The following is an 18,016-nucleotide window of genomic DNA, read 5'->3' as shown; positions in this document are numbered from 1 at the left end:
TGTTTGTCTACTGAAAATCCTCAGTTATGATTGTAAGGTCATGTGCCTATCCCCATCAGTCACGGGGCAAGAGGCTAGAAGCCCACTGGACATGTCGCCAGTCCATCACAGGGCAGTACAAAGAGGCACAGCATAGACGACCACTCCGTCACTCCTAAGAGCAATATGGACTGAACCAGCTAACCTAACAGTCACAGTTTTGGACCGCCGAAGGAAGCCTTGGTCACCAGAGAGAACATATGAAGAAGAATAAATACTCGATGCAGAAAGACTGAGGCTGGGATTTCAACCCAGGCCCTACTTGGTCAAAGGCACAGCGATAACGGCCCCGGAGTGTAGCCACGTTTAAACAACTTAAATCCCTGTTTAAATCACAACCAATCCACAAGCAATAAGAAAACGGTACTCTATATGTATATATATGTATATATATGTATATATATGTGTGTATATATATATATATATATATATATATATATATATATATATATATATATATATATATATATATATATATATATATATATGTATATCATTATTGAAAACTACCCTTTTTTAGAACTTGAATTAGGAACAGACTACATTGAAAGGATTTCTGAACACACTGATATATATCAATGTCAACATGGCAGCAGTTATGAAGCACTTGCATGCAACCCAAGGCTTCATTTAACTCCCTGAAGGCAAGTTTATAAAATAAAAAAGAAATATGATGTAACTCTGACATATTTAGAACTGTTGCAGCTAGTTATGACTGGAAAAATATATCTGGAGTTTTCACTTTAGGATCAAAGCTTTTACCGATTCCCCCGGAAGCAAACCAGAAGTGCTGTATGTTCAGAAAAGAAGTGTAATTTTCCCTCTCAACAGGTTGTCTAAACAACAAATGACCCCACTGCCTACTCCTAATGGATCGGTCCACCTGCAGGGTGCAGGGCCTCTGACAGAGCGGGGCTTTTTAGGGCTTTTTAAGGTGGTTTACTCACAACAGGCTCTCAGTACACGTTGTGACAGGTAGGCATTAACCGCTGTTTTTACAGCTGCAAAAAACCCCTATTAAACACTTGTTTGAATTTGGCAATGTAAAGCAAAAAGTTCTCAAAGTAGCCAACGATGTCTTGTTCAATTTAAGGGATGAAAAGGCTGCCCACTGCTGTTTGATTCCCTTTTTTTTTTTTTCCCCCCAGTCAGCAATAGCAGTTGAACTCCAGTCGATACACTGTTGGGTACTGCGACCCTTTTTTATGTCAAAAGGTGAAGAATTTAATGCCTCGGTGGACATACAGTGAGCTGAGCCCTGGACTTTAGATGTAATAAAATGGAGGCAAGACTTATTCGGACAAAAAAATATGTTGGGGCCTCGTCGACGGTTGTACTCTATCTGGCTCCCGGAGCAACAAACATTAAGGCCAGCAGGGCGGCTTCTGCGCCTGGTATACATATTTCATTTAGGGTCAGCTGCACAGAGGGCTCTCATGCATGGGCATGTTATCAGTCTAGCGTATATCTGTGGCCATATTAAGGCATTGCAGAGGTGAAGATGAGAGCTTCCGTCTATGCACTTCTTCTCCATCTGCCTGCGTTGCCTGGTTTGTTTTTCCTGAATTGTAGGTTTTGCCAGGGGCGCAGTAGTTGTCACGTTTAGTCTGCTTGATCATAAATGTCTGAGCTGCTTTCAGTCGGCGGCTGAGCGACCCCAGGGACATCCGTGGACAGGTAGCAATCAAACAAAAATTGTCACACAGGCCTTCCGGTTGAACAGATGGAAAAAAAACAAATAAAAAAAAAACAAAACAAAGGAATCTATATAAATGCTTTATATCTGTTGGAAACGGAGACAACTTGTAGAGACAATGTATCCCACTTGAAAAAGAAGGTAATAATCCCTGGTCTAATTCAGAGCTGCGCGCTTTAAAGCACAATGCTGGGAATCTGAAGAGAAAACAGCACTTTACACATCTAGCGGAGCCTTACTTAATGTGGAAGAACAGCCTCCTGTTGTATAAAAAGATCCTTGGCCAAGCCAGAACAGCATATTCTTCATCATTAATAGATGGGAATAAGAATAATGTCAGGTGGCTTTTTAGTTAAATTGCTGAACTTACTGACAGCAGTAATGACGTTACGGCATTCTTTATTAATAAAAACTATCCTATTAAAAATAAAGCCACTGGCATCCTGGTTAGGACTCTGATCCTTTGTCACCTGCAGACACGACCCTCATTTCTGTGCCCTCTGCTCCAATGGTGCAGGTCCAATCAGTAAGGTTTGGAGGCCAGTAAACATTAATGGCCGCTGCGTTTTCGTAACTTGGTGCAGGGTGACATTACCACCAGCCCGTCCTGACCCCTGCACACCGGATCTTTGGATGGAGGTGAGCCGCCACCAAGAAAATTATGATGCTGCTGTAGAACCTCAACTGCTAAAGGAAGGTTCTGGTCCTCAGGGACCCCTGTCCTGTATGTTTTAGATGTGGCTCTGTTCCAGCTCAACTGATTCAAATGATTTTACGACCTCCTCTACAGCCATCAAGTGCTGCAGAATTGTCTTTATCATCATTTAAGTCAGGTGTGTGGCAGCAAGGAGACCCCTAAAACATGGAGGACAGGGGTCCCTAAGAACCAGGGTTGGGGAACCACTGCTTTATCTGGCCATAAAATGACAGGAAATTGGGTTGAGAGAGAGAGGGAAGACATGCAGCAAAGGTCCACGGGTTGGGACGGCCACCTTGAGGACTGAGGCCTCCAAACGTAGGTCGCGGGCTCTACCCCCAACGCCACAGAATACAGTATTAATCATTAATGGGAGGCAAACCATTTAGGTATCAGACTTCTCTCTTGTGGAAGCAGGTCCAAGTTTCAGTCTGTGAGGCTTAAAACCTTTCCCTTTTTAAAGACTCCTATATTTAGAGACTGAGTTATCCTAACTTATCTCTGTAGTTATGCTGTTATACTGAGGCTGCTAGAGGTCCTGATGACCACATCCCCTAACAAGGCTGCTGGAGGACACAACGACCCCTTTCCCTAACAAGGTCGCCAACTTGTACATCTCTCCAACTTTGGATTGTTGTCATTTCGACTTTTAACTTATGTTATCTTGTTGTTTTTTTCCTTCATAGTAGCTTTAGCCTGCCATTCTGTTTAACTGCGAGACTGTCCTGGAGGATTGTTCTAGGTTACTGCTGCCAATAACTTTATGTTCTCCTTCTATGCATGGATACATTTAGCCTTGTCTCACAGGGTTTAACCCTGTCTCTCCCCTAGACACAGCTGTTGGATGAACTTTTACTGCCACTAACTGTATCTGCTCTCTTTCATTCTCTACACTTGTAAACTGCCTTCAGAGCTTATCTGCTTAGCTGTGTTTCTCTCCTGCATGGAGCCACAAAAGGAGCTATTAGTGCCATTAGTCATTTTTACTTTGCTTTAACATATAAAGTACTTGTAGATCCAGGCTTTGCTGAGTTCTCAGTTTTCTATTATATTTTTTGAACAATTGTGTCACAGCATTTGGTGTGGAGCTGCTAAACAACGTATGAACCAGGTTTACTAAGTTCGTGAATCCGCCATTTTTATTTCAACCAATTTTGTTCCAAGTCAAAATGGGAGGTAGTGGAAACGCTCTGCAATCCAGAGGTGAGGCGGAGTGTGAAGTGCCTCCTGCAGGTTTAAAGAGGCGCCTCAGAACAGGGGTAAAAAAGGGAATATGGGGTAAATTAATCAGGGATTCACACCAAAGCATTGCAGTTCCATGTTATATAGATCACAACTGAAGGTATTCAATGTGAAAAGGAAGAACTGAAAAACATTATTTTAAGTTACATTTATTTTAAAAAGGTTGTTACTGTACCCACAATCTGGTGATTTTGTTAAAAAACAACTATTTCTTAAAGCAGGGGTTCACCAACGTTTCAACTTATGACCCCCAAAATAAGAGTGTCACAGTCTGGTGACCCAATTTTGGCTGCGGGGGATTTTTTTTTCTTCTTTCATTTATTTATTTTATCTTTTTTGGTAAATCGTGAGAATAAACTCATAATACTATGAGAACAACATTGTAAATTCCGAGAATAAAACAGCATTTTTATCAAAAACTCTTACAGTAAAAAGTTGCTGCCTTGCCCTTGCAATAAAATGAGGAATGTTAATCATCTTGTAAAGTTATACTTTGGTGTTAGTTCAACAAATAAACAAATACAAAATCTTTTTAGCGCATCAACATCAAATCAGACACCTTGTGACCACCAACAGGTGTCCCACAACCCCCACTTTTGGAACATCTATCCTAGAGGATTTTTTTTTTTTATCCACTGAAAAAGACATGCTCAAATTAAAGGTTGGATCTCATAAACTTTTTGCATTATCTCATGACAGCCTCTGCAGCCGTGTTGTCCGAACCTTTTGCTATGTGGGCTGACACTTTTGGTGTTATTTTATATGCTCAGCAATAGACTAAAAATGTTATATTTTAATGAAAGAAATTAAGTAATCTGATATATTTAGAAAATTTAATTATTTCATGCTAGACTACAACAAAAGGGTCTAATACTTTTAGGGTCTAATACATGTCTAAAAACGTCCAAGATTTTAGGGTCATGTGTGATAGGCTATGCTTACAACAAAGAACAACAGAATATGAGCCACTTTTTCCTCCAAAAAAGCCTTGCTGCGCCTTATGAACTGCGGTCGATTAAATTTAAACCATTCTAGAAATGCAGTCGAGGGCCACAAAAATTCCTTCCTAGTGTGGCAAACGGCCCCCGGGCCACAGTTTTGACACCTCTACTTCAGACCTTAGAATATACAGCAGATTGTTTTTCTTCCTTTCTGTTTCAAAAGGAATCCACTCAATCCCAGTAACATTAAAATGTTGACATTCTTGACAGCTGAAGGGAATGATCTTGCCTCCTCACATTTATGTGGATTTTGTTTTGACATATGCCCGCCCACCCAAACATTATTGTCTGCCACTTCCTTAAAACACTTTGCTGTTTTGTCGCAGCTGCTTGTAAGAGTTCAATGCAAGCAGGAATGTCTCAAAAGGGCACTTAGACCATTGGGGATAAGCTATAACTGGTTCTACTGCTGTAATTTGCAGTGAATCCTAAAGAAAACCTATAAATTACAGTAGGGGATTTTGTATAATTTTGGTAAAGTTTTGCTACAGCAACACCTCTAGAAGTTCAAAAAGTGGAGAGAACAATAATTAGAGCTGTGTTGTTACAAGTTGCCTGGTGGCTGTACAGATGCTGATTATCTCTTTCATTTAAGGCAACTGTTCATCACGATGACTGACAGGCTTTCAGGCAGAAACTCGCCCAGCTAAGTGGGTAGAGACACGAATGAAGATACCGTTCTCTGCCTCGTAATTTAGAGTTCACATTGAAATAATCCCTTCATTTTAGGATGGTGTGAAATCTCCTTTTTCATTGAGAAGATGGGGCCATTGCTACGTTATGAGCTGTTGCTATGCAGAATTAATTTTTTCACCACAATAAGCAGCCCTTGAATTATTGTGGAAATTTCTACCAAAAAAATTGTACACACAGACTAAAATATGTACATAAACTATATGATTATTTGGATAAGGACTGTGTAGAGGGTACTCCAGAAGTTTAGTGTTAGGTCCCAATATGCATGACATTTGGAAGTGTTTGGAAATGTGAGCTCAACCATAACCGTTTTGCACATTTATTCCAGGAAAGATTATTATTATTATTATTATTATTAGTAGTAGTAGTATTATTATTATTATTATTATTATTATTATTATTATTATTATTATGAAAATAATAATAATAACACTAATACTAATGATTATTATTATGAGTGATGGCCGCAACTTCTGCCAGCAGGTGACAGATTTGAGTGTAAATGTGGGCGGAGCAATGCATTATTAAAGTGTTAAAACACTAAACTTTTCCCTCCTCCTCAAACTGAGGATTGCATATTATTAAAACTACCTCGCTCATTAAAATAATAATAATAAAAAGAAAAGAAAATACCTGATTCGAGAAAGAATTTATTTTCGAGAAATTTTCAAACATAAAAAAAAATTACAAATTAATTTTTTTTTCTTGAAATAATCTGTTATCTGTGACAAATGCTGCAATGATTTTGTTAATTCTGATGTGTAATATTTGGTATTCCTGTCTGTCATCCTAGACATCTTTCACAAAACATAAGGGTATATATAATATTACATAGGAGCTTAGAATTGTAAGTACTATAAGTAAGTTATAAGTAAGTTATATAAGTTATAAGTACTTGGGCACAGGTAGGATTATGTTTATACAACCGTTATTCTTGCCACAACAGTGGATCTCAAAGTTTTTCTTTTGTGCCCTCCTTTAACAACTGATACCCCACCACATCCACCCACACACTTACACACCCAGCCTGTTGTGCCTTCAGGCCATTCAGTTTGAAAACCGCTTTACAACAACAAACTTTATCTTTTTTTTTGCGATTTTATGTGACAGAGCAACACAGAAGCCACCAACGCAACGCAAGAAGTGCATAGTTTTGAAGTGGAAGACGAAACAACGCTGCATATTCCCCTGAACACACTGTCCCCCACTGTGAAACATGGTGGTGGCGGCATCATGCTGAATGGTTGCTTTTCTTCAGCAGTTACAAGGAAGCTGATGATTATTGATGAGAAAAGACTGAAGTTAAGTACACGACAATCCTGGAAGAAAACCTGTGGGAGCCTGTAAAATACTTTACTGAGACGGGGGTTCACTGTTCAGCAAGACAAGCCCAACTATACAGCCAGAGCTACAACGAATCTGTGGAACGACTTAAAAAAAAGAAAATCACACGTCAGACATTGTCTATTTAGTTTAAGTTTGCTTGAGTTGTTTTATAATAGAAAGAACATCAGCCTCCAGATGTGTGCAGCTGGTAGAGAGAAGCCCCAAAAACTCTTGCAGCTATAATTGCATTGAAAGGGGATTCTACAAAGCACCGACTCCAGAGAGCTGCATTCAAATAGGCGACACCAGAATGCTCAGATGTTATTTCTTCAAAAAATGTAAAATCTTGTGGGATTCTTTTTTCTTCTTCCATTTTTCAATAATGCGCTACTTTGTGTTGATCTTTTGAATAAAATCCCCAAAAAATATATCCAAATTTGGGGTCGTAGTTTAAGAATTTGTGAACAAATTCAGAGGGTGTGAATACTTTTACGAGCCACTGTAGGTTTGGTAAAGTGGGGTCCCGTCACACAGGGGAACATTTTAGGCGCCGGCCTGTGAGGGTTTGAATAAAGGGCTGAGGGGACAATTAGAGAACACTTAAGGGGAAACCTAGGGTGACTCTGGGAAATGGGATTCAGCCACAGTCTAATTGATACATATTAAAACCTGTCTAAAAAAAAAAAATTATATATATATATATATATATATATATAGGCAGAGGCTCAACCCCAGTGTGGTAACTCATGCAAAGTTCTATAAAAACTATTTTTCTCATCACCAGATTTTTTTTTTTTTTTTCAAAAAAAAAATTGCGCTTCATTTTAAAATCGACCCAAGCCAAAGATTTTCATCAAAAGATCCGCCAGAAAAGACAATAATGAGAAGTCTTACCTGGATGTCGTCAGACGTCAGGTGCCCCTTCATGTCGCTGTTCTTCTTTTTGGGTGGCGGGGGAGCTGGTTTGTGGGCAGGTGGGAGGTCTGTCCTGTTAAGAGATTGAAAAGACAACATGACACTCAGCACAGTCGGGGTGTGCTCCTCTTTACGTCCCTCACCTCCTACAGCACTCTATAATGAGAAGTCCTGCCTGCACTTGCCTTTTCTTTCACTCTTTCCTTGGATTTTGATAGATCTCGTGTTGGTGGCTTTGTTGCAGCGACAGCCATCCCTGCCCTTGCAAAGGCTCTCGCTGGAGAGACACTGTGCTAATGAGAGTGGGCTGTAATCGGACACTGAGGTGAGGGGATAGAGACGGAGGGGGTATAGAGGGCAGGAAGAAGGGCATGCGTGAGTCGAGTCCTCAGGGTTGGACTGAAACTCATCCAGAGTGCCATGTGGACAAACACCCTGCCTACTGTGCAGTGACCGTTTGTTTGACATGTCGTTCAGAGCTGTGACACCAAGAGCTCAGCGGGCAGTTTTACCTGAATCACCGGCGTTAACACCCCTAATCCCAGTGCACACCTGGGGAAAACAAACCCTCCTGAGCTCAGCACCAGTGCTCATCTACATTTGTAGCCAGATATTTACATAAATACAAAAGAAGATTTTGTTTCTCGCTGCCTGGCATTAACATAAACTAAACTTTTCCTTTTCTACGCCAGTTAAAATGATCAGATTATTTCTATCTGCTAAAGGCAAGAATCACGAGACAGAAAGTATTTTTTTTCTTTCTTTCTTTAAAACTGTCTTTTAAAGTGTAGAAATTTGGTCAAACACTTCTCACAATAGCTTGCTGGAAATTTGGAACTTTTTTTTTTTATTTATTTATTTTGCCTTTTTGTGCTCTGACAACACATTTTCTGTGGGACTAAGATCGGGGCTTTGTGATGGCCGCTAGGGTTGTAAGATATCAGCAAAACAAGTTGGTGGAATTCATGATAACGATATGATTGGTATAAATAACCATGTAAGCAGTATTAATGTATTTCTGCTTTGGGTTCAAAGCAACCATTGACCCTAAGGAAATGAATAGTTTAACTACTTAATTTGGAAAAAAATAAAATTTGCTATTTCCTAGAAGTTTCTGTTTCTGTTTAGCAATGAAAGAAGTTAAATCGTTGTAGTTTCCTAAGAACTTTACCACCTTTCCGCCTCTTTACCTTCTCAAACATATTTAAATTGCATTGCAATACTTGATCAATTCACGCATAGATGGCCTCAATGCGAGGTAAATAATCAGATTACATTTATTCCAGTCCATGCAATTTCTTTTGATGTGCATATTGTGCACAGCGATTTAGGACCAAGACAAAACAATATGTCGACATAAAGTTCCTCACACACATACCGTCTATTTTGTGAAGAGCACCAGTCGCTCCTGCAGCAAAGCAACACCCACACCATCATGCTGCCACCCCCGTGTTTCAGACTTGGGATGGAGTTCTTAGGCTGTCTCGGCATGACCACAATACTTGAAAAGTCTCAACAAAAGACTCTTCAAATGTCAACAAAAATACAGTCTTTGTCCTGGATTGCATTTGGAAACAGTAATCTGCCTTTTTTATGTTCCTGTAGGAGTAACAGCTTCTTCATTGCTGAGTTGCCTCTCAGCTCATGTCAGTTCCTGACTTGTTTCACCATGAGTGCTTTTTCATGTCTGCACACATTTTGCACCAAAACTCTGAGACGCAGAAACTGTCTCCTTCCTGAAAGCTATAACCACAAAATATTCCTATGGTGTTTGTGGTTCTTCTCATAGCCCCCTGAACAATAGACAATAGAGCAAGCTATTTACATAACAAACACAGCTGGAATTCTTATTTCTACTTAATTTTTTGACCACCCCAAAAAAAATAAAATAAAATAAATATATATATATATATATATATATATATATATATATATATATATATATATATATATATATATATATATATACTCAAAATATCAGTTCAAACTCCCTCCCCCGGGTTGTCTTGATCCAACTCATAGTTGCTCCCTCTCACTGTGATCTTCTGAGTAGGAAAGTTTATAGCAAAGGGTGGAAATGGTAAAATATACAGAATCTGAATGAGTTTTTGAAGTGTTATAACAGTGCTGCAACGCTCTCCACTCTCCATAAATCTGACAAAATATAGTAGAAAACTTTTCATGGCTTTGCAGGTATAGGTTGGAGGCTGCTCAACTTGTGACCAATCTCCTCTGCACTCTTTAAAACAGCATCCTAAGGGCTTCAAACTTAATATTGATTAAAACTTTGAAAGTTGGCTTATTAATCTGCATAGAACTGGCACAAAAAAGAAATAAATAGCTTCAAACTTGGGCTCACTGGCAGAAAAAAAACTGTCACACTTCTATGCCGTCAATCTCATTCTTTTTACTCATCACCAACGTAACATAATGATGCTCAATATTTTACCAATTTGCAAATGATTAGGCACCCATGCTTCCATATAACTAAACCAAAGAATCACCTTCAAGCATCTGGAAATTGTACCCAAGGATGAGCCATACTAGCTTTCCTATAATGTCGGATTTATTTTAAATTTCCCATGATGTGTTAAAGTTTAGCAAGCAGAATCAATAAGTATTTACCAAATTTTTTAAGGACATTTTACTGTATTTTTAAAACTATATTTGGAGAAAGTTTAAAAAAAAATACCACTCTAATTTTTCTGGCCTTTAGCAAGAATAAATTATATTGGTGCTCCCGACAGACATTAAACAGGAAAGGTTTGAGTGAGAGCAAACTTACTCTTTTTACAGTAAGTTTAAATTTCTGGCTTCTCCTGTTTAGCAATTTTAGCCAAATATGCAATAAAACATTTGGTGTCGAAACCCAATCTAATAACAGAAAAAGGGAAATCAGATGTGTGAACCTGATGGACAGCGGGGATCGAAAGCTTGATGTTGAAATGATTTGAAGTGAATTTGGATAATTGTTTCAGACAGAAACATTTGCCGCCATGCAACAGTTACAAAGAAATTATCTTCCCTCGAACATGCCGGCAGTCAGATGTCATCTGCCGTACTCTGACATGATATCAGGAGTGATCAAAGATAATGAAGTGCAGCATGGATACTAAGCTGTGTACCTACATGCATTATCTCCACCTCCTCCCACCTCCCATTTGCACTGGTTCACGTCCTTATTGAATAACATGACCTTTCTGCAAGGCCATGCTGGCGTTTTAATGTGCAGAAAATTTGTGCATGAGTGCACCCCTTAACTCTTTCTTTCACGCTCATTATTTCCGGTCCGTATCACCTTGTCTCCAGACGGGGCTGCCGTGCCCCTGCCAGATTCATGTGGCACCAAGCTCAGCCTGCCTGCCCGCCTGCAGCACTGAGCACACAGCTATCACACAGAAAAGGCAGCATTCGGCGTATTACCTCCGCCACAAGGCAGCGCCTACAATTTTCTGCGAGATAGATGAATATCAGTCTTGCAGAAATCCATTCTGCACAGGTACAGCGGCGTGCTCCTTAAAATCTTTTTAATCTACTGCTTATAACAGACTGCATATCAATACCAGGGAATTTTTTTTTTTTAAATGGTTTTGACAGAGAACAACATAATGGTGTTTTGACGGAAACATTTCAACCCCTATCTGCCCTGTGCAACCGATGAGACAGCCAATTTTTGCTGTGACATTTTGTTAAGACGAACAGTTTCACTAATCTTTAAACAATTTTACTGTGTCTCTAAACAGATAAGCATGGCGGTGCAAATTCTCAGTTATCCGGGTCATCCCAATAAGCAAAGCATTATCCAGATTGGACAAAAGACTAAAAGCAGGGGGGGGGGGGGAAACATAAAATACTGCCAGAAGTATTGAACAAGTCACTATTTTCATACAAATCTTCTGTTCATTTATTGATTTATAAAATGCTTTATAACATCTGCATAAAGAGACAAAATCCCATAACAATAAAAAATAATTCAACATCAGAAATAAATCTGAAAACTGTAACGTTCACAGCAGCTACTGTGATTCTGTGTTTTTCTAATGCTGGCTGCTGACATCACTCTCTCTGCTCTCTGGGCTGTTCCAGCAAATTCCTTTGATTGAATGCACCTGTTACTGCTCTGATTATTGCCGCTGCTTCGGCTGTTTGCTCGCTGATGCTCCTAGCCGGCCTTTCTGTGAGTGACCCCGCTCGTGTTTTGGACTCCTGCCTGTTCGCCTCGCCCTTGTCGGACTCTCCGGTGGTTCTCGGGATCTGGATAAAGACCTGTGCCTGTTGCCTCACTCTGCTTCTCTTCCAACCCCTTCTGTACTTCTGCCTGTCGGATTATTTATGAATTAGTTGACCCAGGACTTGTCTCAGGACTCGGCCCATTGGATTGCCACAGCGGATCCTCTGCTTGTCTCTGTCTGCCTGTGTTTGACCCTGGACTGTCTCTGAAGCTCTGTCCCTGCCACAAGCCGATTAAGTTAACCAACTTCTGCCAGCATAGTAGCTCTACCCACATGCAAACACTCTCTTTGGATTCTGGGTCATTCTCAGATTTAAACGAGGTTAGTGGCTTTCTTGATTTAAATCACTTCCTCCAGGTGCGCTCCTAGACAGGGGCCAACAGAGGCCAGTGCCCCTGTAGAAATGGTCCTGACCCCTGCACTGAAGACATAACATTAAATAAACTTCCTATGATTATATGCATTGGTCAAGAAACACTAACTGATTGGTGACTTTGACCAATTTTACTTTTTACCTATATAGTTTTGCTCTTAAAAGGGTTTAGAAATTAAGGTATTTCACGTTTCGCTTCAGCCGTATAGAGATGGGATCACGCTTTTCATCTGCTAGATCAGGGGTCTGAAACCTGCTGTTCCAGAGCCACAAGTGGCTCACTTAATATCATTACATCATTAAATATTGCCCTGCTGTTTCATTATTTTATTCTGTGCATATGAAAAAACACTGGGCCCACCTTGGCCCCCTCTGTTAAATTTGGTCCAGAACCACCGCTGACTTCCCCCATTGAGAGTTACAAGCCACTAACCCGTCTCTCTCCTCTGCAGAAGCTGCCTGAACCAGTTGTAGAAATTTCCCGCACCGGCTACATTTATTATTTTAATAAAATCTTTAAACGTACTCTGTCATCTGAATTATCAGGTCCAGTTCCAGAATTCATTACAGAAAAAAAAAGAATCTTGTTTAAAACTAACATGCTATGGAAAAGTAAAGCCTTTCTGAAGAAATGCTTCTTCAATTTGCTTTTAAAAAGGCTCAGTTTGCTGACAGCTTTATCATCAACAACTGGTTCCAGAGAGTGGGTGCCACCACCAAAAAGGTCCTGTCAGCCCCACGTTTAAGCTTAGCCCTTTAACAATCCAATAAAATCTAACTGGAGAACCTCAAGGACCTGCACACACAAAATTAAACAGTTCAGATTTATATGGATGGGCTGGGCAATTTAAATTATTTAATAAACGATAGGTGGTTGCATTCTGGACAGGTTTAGCTTTCCCTAATTACCAAAACAGAGATCAGTGATTTTTATCAAAGTCAGAATGTATTTATTGAGAAGGAGAACACCAGGGACACAGTCCCCAGAAAAGGTCTGCTCTGATCAAACCTCATCCGTTCTGTTCTAACTAGACAAAACTATTCAGTCCTTTTCACCAGTGTCTTTTTTTAATGCAACATGTCACACCACAGCTTTCCACCTTCTAGTGTCTGCTGGAAATTTCCCAGCTCCTAACAAGAGAGAAACAATGACAATAGACATAACCAACTCTGCACATGCACAGAGATCAGTATTTTTTCAGGATCCTACAGAGGTAAATAAAAGAAGTGGGGAGTGGTGGCCTAGTGGTTAGAGCACAGAGCTTTGGTCCCAGAGGTTCTGAGTTCAACTCACACAAGCTGCCATTCTGGGTCCCTGAGCAAGACCCTTAACCCCCCAATTGCTGCTTAGGCGCTGCAGAATGGCAGCCCACTGCTCCTCAAGGGGATGGGTTAAGATGCAGAAGTGAATTTCTCCATTGTGAGATCAATAAAGTTCAAATATTTTTATTTTTTTAATATTCTCTGAAAATTCTAATTTGATAAGGTTGAAGGTGGTTTAGGCATGACTGGGAGACGCTAAGATATAGCGCATTATAATACTCAAGTGTGGAGCTAATAAAGGTATTAATGGCCTTCTCCACGTCAGGATCATTTTAAAAAGCCTTGACTTTTACCAAAAGATCCAGTTGAAGAAAATCTTGTCCTGATCAGAGTCAATTTGATATAGAATTGTAAAATCCTTACAAAAAGAAACTACCCCTAAATTTTAGACACTGCTCTTTTAAAAGTCAAGCTTTGGTATATGTAGTGGGTTAGCCATGAAATTATATACATTTAGTCTTTTACTCACATGGAAGCAAAATATTGTAACCCAAGCACTGTTTGACAGTAGTTATGCAATCCACCAGAGAACATAGAGCATTGCTGTAACCTGGTTGCAGTAGATCATCTGCATAGCAGTGGAACAACTGGTGCTGGGTTATAATAGTTATAAGTGGGAGCAAAAAAAAAAAAAAAAAAAAAAAAAAAAAAAAAAAAAAAAAAAAAAAAAAAAAAAAAAAAGTGGGAGCACATAAAGCGACAAAATAAGGTCAAGAATGAAGCCTTGCGGTACCCCACACGAAAGAGGAGAACTACAATAGGTAAAATTTTTTATCATATCAGAGAATGTTCTGCCAGACATGAGCTGAGCACATAGCTGTGCCACGAACACTGACATAGTGGTTCACTAGGACAGAATAACAGAATGATCCACAGAGTCAAAAGCTGTTGTGAGGTTCAACAAAAGAACAACCACAGGTGACTTCTGATCAACAGACATAGCTACACACTTTATTATGTACTTTGAATAAAGTGGTACTATGTCTTCATCTAAAGCCATGATGAAATTTAAAATATGTCAGTGCTCTTTGAAAAAGGTTGAATTTGAATTAAGGAATGTTTTTATAAAACCTTGGTGGGGAAAAAAAGTAAATTAGAAAATGTCCAAAAATTAGATCAAATCGGACACAGTATGTCTCATATGTTGCACAATTTCATCTTAATACTCTGGTCCAAACTGTTCAAATATAGCTGAAAAAGCAGGAGCAACAGAGAGATCTATAATAGCAGATGAGCCAGGGACACATCTAACAGACACCACTGTGTCTGAAAAAGAGGAAAGAAAATTATTACACGTGAAGATTGTTGCATCAAGAAAAATGGTTGATGGATTAATAAGAGCTGATTGTGTCAAATGACACCCTTGGACAATGACTACTGTTAGAAATTACTTCAGACAAAAAAAAAAAAAAACCTTTTTGTCTGATTTTGTCTCTTAAGAGATCTCTGGTACTTAGCAAGATTATCTCTTAAAACTTCCAATATTGCCGCGTAAATCCACAAGTGACATCATGTATCCAAGGCTCAGCTTTGAATTTGATATGCTTAAACCCAGCAAAAGCAAGGGAAATCTGAATCGCATGACAAGCCCAAAATAATATGAAAGAAATTCATCTGGACAAAAGAAGAGGCATAAAGCTGTGGGTCCATAAAGTCACCAGTATACTGGCCAGCTGTTGCAAGTGCAACAATATGGTGGTAACAACATGCCAATAATGGCTGGAGAGGGAATCTTAAAATCAATATAATAATAGAAAAATGACCTGTGATAGCAGTCATCACCAAAAATGAAAAGGTAGTGATGAACAGGATCATAATCTACTAAAAAATTCAGAATGTTGTTATAATATTATTAAGGTGAGCGGTAAACAGTTGCCCATAACACAGGATGTATGCGCTCAGCCACAAACAGTTGCACTTCAAAAGAGGAATAACTCATACCAGGCAAAGGTCTGCATTTAAAAATGTCTTTCTATATAGTGGCAATCCCTTCAACCTTGTCCAGTCAAATGTGGAGAATTGGGCAAGGAAAAATAATGTGGGAGGAGCTCTAAAAATCTACTGTTATCTGGTTTCAGTGTCGTTTCCACCAACAAAAGGAAACCCAGAAAGTGGAAACAAAAAAAAAGTTATTCAAGGTAAAGGTTTTGTCTATTACTGATCTAGAAAAATGGAGCAATGGTCAGTCAGCTGGGAGACAGAACCAAGCAGGCAAAGGTTGTCCTGAGTGAGACCCCCTTGTGCAGCTCTTTACATGCCGGCAGCGAGGAATCCTTCCGCTGGCGTTTAAGTCAACCGGGTTTCGATAGGAACGCCATAGATAGGAGCGTATGACACCTAGGTGAGGTGGCAGTGTGTTTGATTGTCCTTAACTTTCAAAAATTGGAAGCTCTTCCACCATAACATTGTTTAGAATGACCATATGGTCATGCATAATCAAAGAAAACACAAGACACAATTTGTAGCATTAGGGGGGAGTATTGGAAGACAGGTAAAGGTACCTCTTTTCGTTCTGGGTAAATGAATATTCGCTGGCTTCATCCTAAATACTATGAAAAGGTATTACAAAAGAAGCAACTATTAATGGCTGAAGCGCTCTCTCTCAAGACTATCACAAGAAAATTGTTGCAAAACATACTGACGGCATCGGTTTCAGACGCATTTCTACACTTCTGAATGTTGCAGTACTCTGAAAGTGGAAAGAGGATAATTTCACCATAAACTAACCATGAACAGGTGCTTCTCCCTAGATAGCTGACAGGGGAGTCAAAAGAGAAATCAAAGAGTCGTCCAAGAGCAAACTACCTCTCATGCAGAGGTTCAAGAAGACCTTGAATTAGCAGGCACGGTTTGTTAGAAGGGAAACCATTAGTAATGCGCTCAATTCCCACTTAACTGGTGTCAGAGAATGAAAATAAAACTGTGTATGGCCAGTCAATCATCTGAGTTCAATCCAATTAAAAATCAATGGAAAGAACTAATATTCTTTCTGAATACTCAGAGGAGGCATCCAGAACCATCAAGGTTTGAACACAGTTTGAGTGGAAGGCTGGTCCAAAATCACATCTGAGAAAGCCATATGACTTGCTTCTCTAGGACACTCATGAAATTATCCAGGCTTTTTTAACAACTAACACAGACATTTCATGATGTGTGTTCAACATTTATTTTGTGTAAAAAAAAAAAAAACTTAATTTATGCACATAATTGTGTTGATGTTTTTTTCGTAAGTGTTGATTACTTGGGTTGTCAACAACATCTGGTGTAAGGTTCAGTGAAAAACACAGATCTGTCCGGTAGTGATCTTCCCTGCTGTAGAATCAGGAGGCGCAGTTTCTCTAGTCCTCACACACTTCTTACTCTGTCTTGAAACAAACGATTGCGGAGTCCTCAGGTGTGGACAAATGTATTCAAATAGGGTGAAATCCTGCAATATTTATGAACGTAAATTTCCATTTTCATCAGCATTTTTTCGACCTACACCTGATCTTGTGGAAACTTCAGTGATTGCATTTTACTGCAAGGGAGCCTGACAAATATGCCCCCCCCCTCTCCACCCCCACCCGCATATGCAGAGCAGTTTATTAAATTCAAACAAACTGAAGGATTTTCACTCTTCTCATGACTGCCACCCTACAGCGTTCACGTGTGGCCTGACATACCTGCGGTTGTTGAATGAGTCCTGCAGCATTTGTTATCATGGGACACACAAGCAGCAGCAGCAGAGAGCGGCACAGGATGCTGCTACTGCTTGACATGCTGCTTGGGAGGAGGGAGCAAAAAGCAGCAACAGGGTTTGATGAAGTGCTGTTTGTGCTGAGCGTACAAATAGATAGTAAGACTGGAGCACAGGCTAGCAGATGCCAAGACAAACTCACAGCCTGTGTTTGCTGTGCGAGTAAACTTAGGGTTCCTCGACGTACACTGCTAGATTACACAATCTTAATGTATTTTGATAAACTCGTACACCCATAGAAAATGAAGAATGTTCATCTATCGCATGTCTTATCACTTTCATAGAGCACTTTTCATACAGGCAAGTGTAATGCAACTGTTTTTAAAGAGTTTCAGTTGGAGTTCTGAACGTTGGATTGCTATTATCTACATCATCGAAAATAATTTAAATCAAATTCAAGCCTAATTAAGCTCTGTTCCACTCTTTGCGTCCTGGGATTTGTCACCCAGGATGGAAGTAATATCCCCTAGAAACAATCGATCCTCTCCATCAACAATGTCTTAGTCAATTTTTCTCCTTTCAAACCTAGAGGTACGGTCTAGAACCACTGCGGTTCAGAGTGTAGCCCGTGTTTACTTCCTGGATCCTCAGCCAATTTTATGAGATTTTCTAAGGTTCCCAAAACAGGGCACAGCATTTTGTCTTGGCAAAACCAACCAACATGGACGCAAGTAAGGTAAGCAGACCAGAAATAGAACAGAATACAACGTCATATGCCTTTCCTGTGTTGGGAAAAATTC

General features: G+C 39.7%; 1 protein-coding gene across 5 annotated transcripts in view; it reads right to left on the bottom strand.

Moving 5' to 3' along the window:
• nectin1b (nectin cell adhesion molecule 1b) overlaps positions 1–18,016 on the bottom strand; it is a 263,771-nt gene that overhangs the window by 43,658 nt on the left and 202,097 nt on the right. For all 5 annotated transcript variants that reach the window (XM_021319369.2, XM_036149602.1, XM_021319368.2 and 2 more), the window contains one exon: positions 7,592–7,685. In XM_021319369.2, coding sequence (XP_021175044.2) covers positions 7,592–7,685 — 94 coding nt within the window. The remainder of the gene's footprint in view (positions 1–7,591; positions 7,686–18,016) is intronic.

The sequence above is a fragment of the Fundulus heteroclitus genome, chromosome 18, assembly GCF_011125445.2.
Source record: "Fundulus heteroclitus isolate FHET01 chromosome 18, MU-UCD_Fhet_4.1, whole genome shotgun sequence".
Taxonomy (NCBI): domain Eukaryota; kingdom Metazoa; phylum Chordata; class Actinopteri; order Cyprinodontiformes; family Fundulidae; genus Fundulus; species Fundulus heteroclitus.
This window is presented reverse-complemented; position numbering and strand designations above follow the sequence as displayed.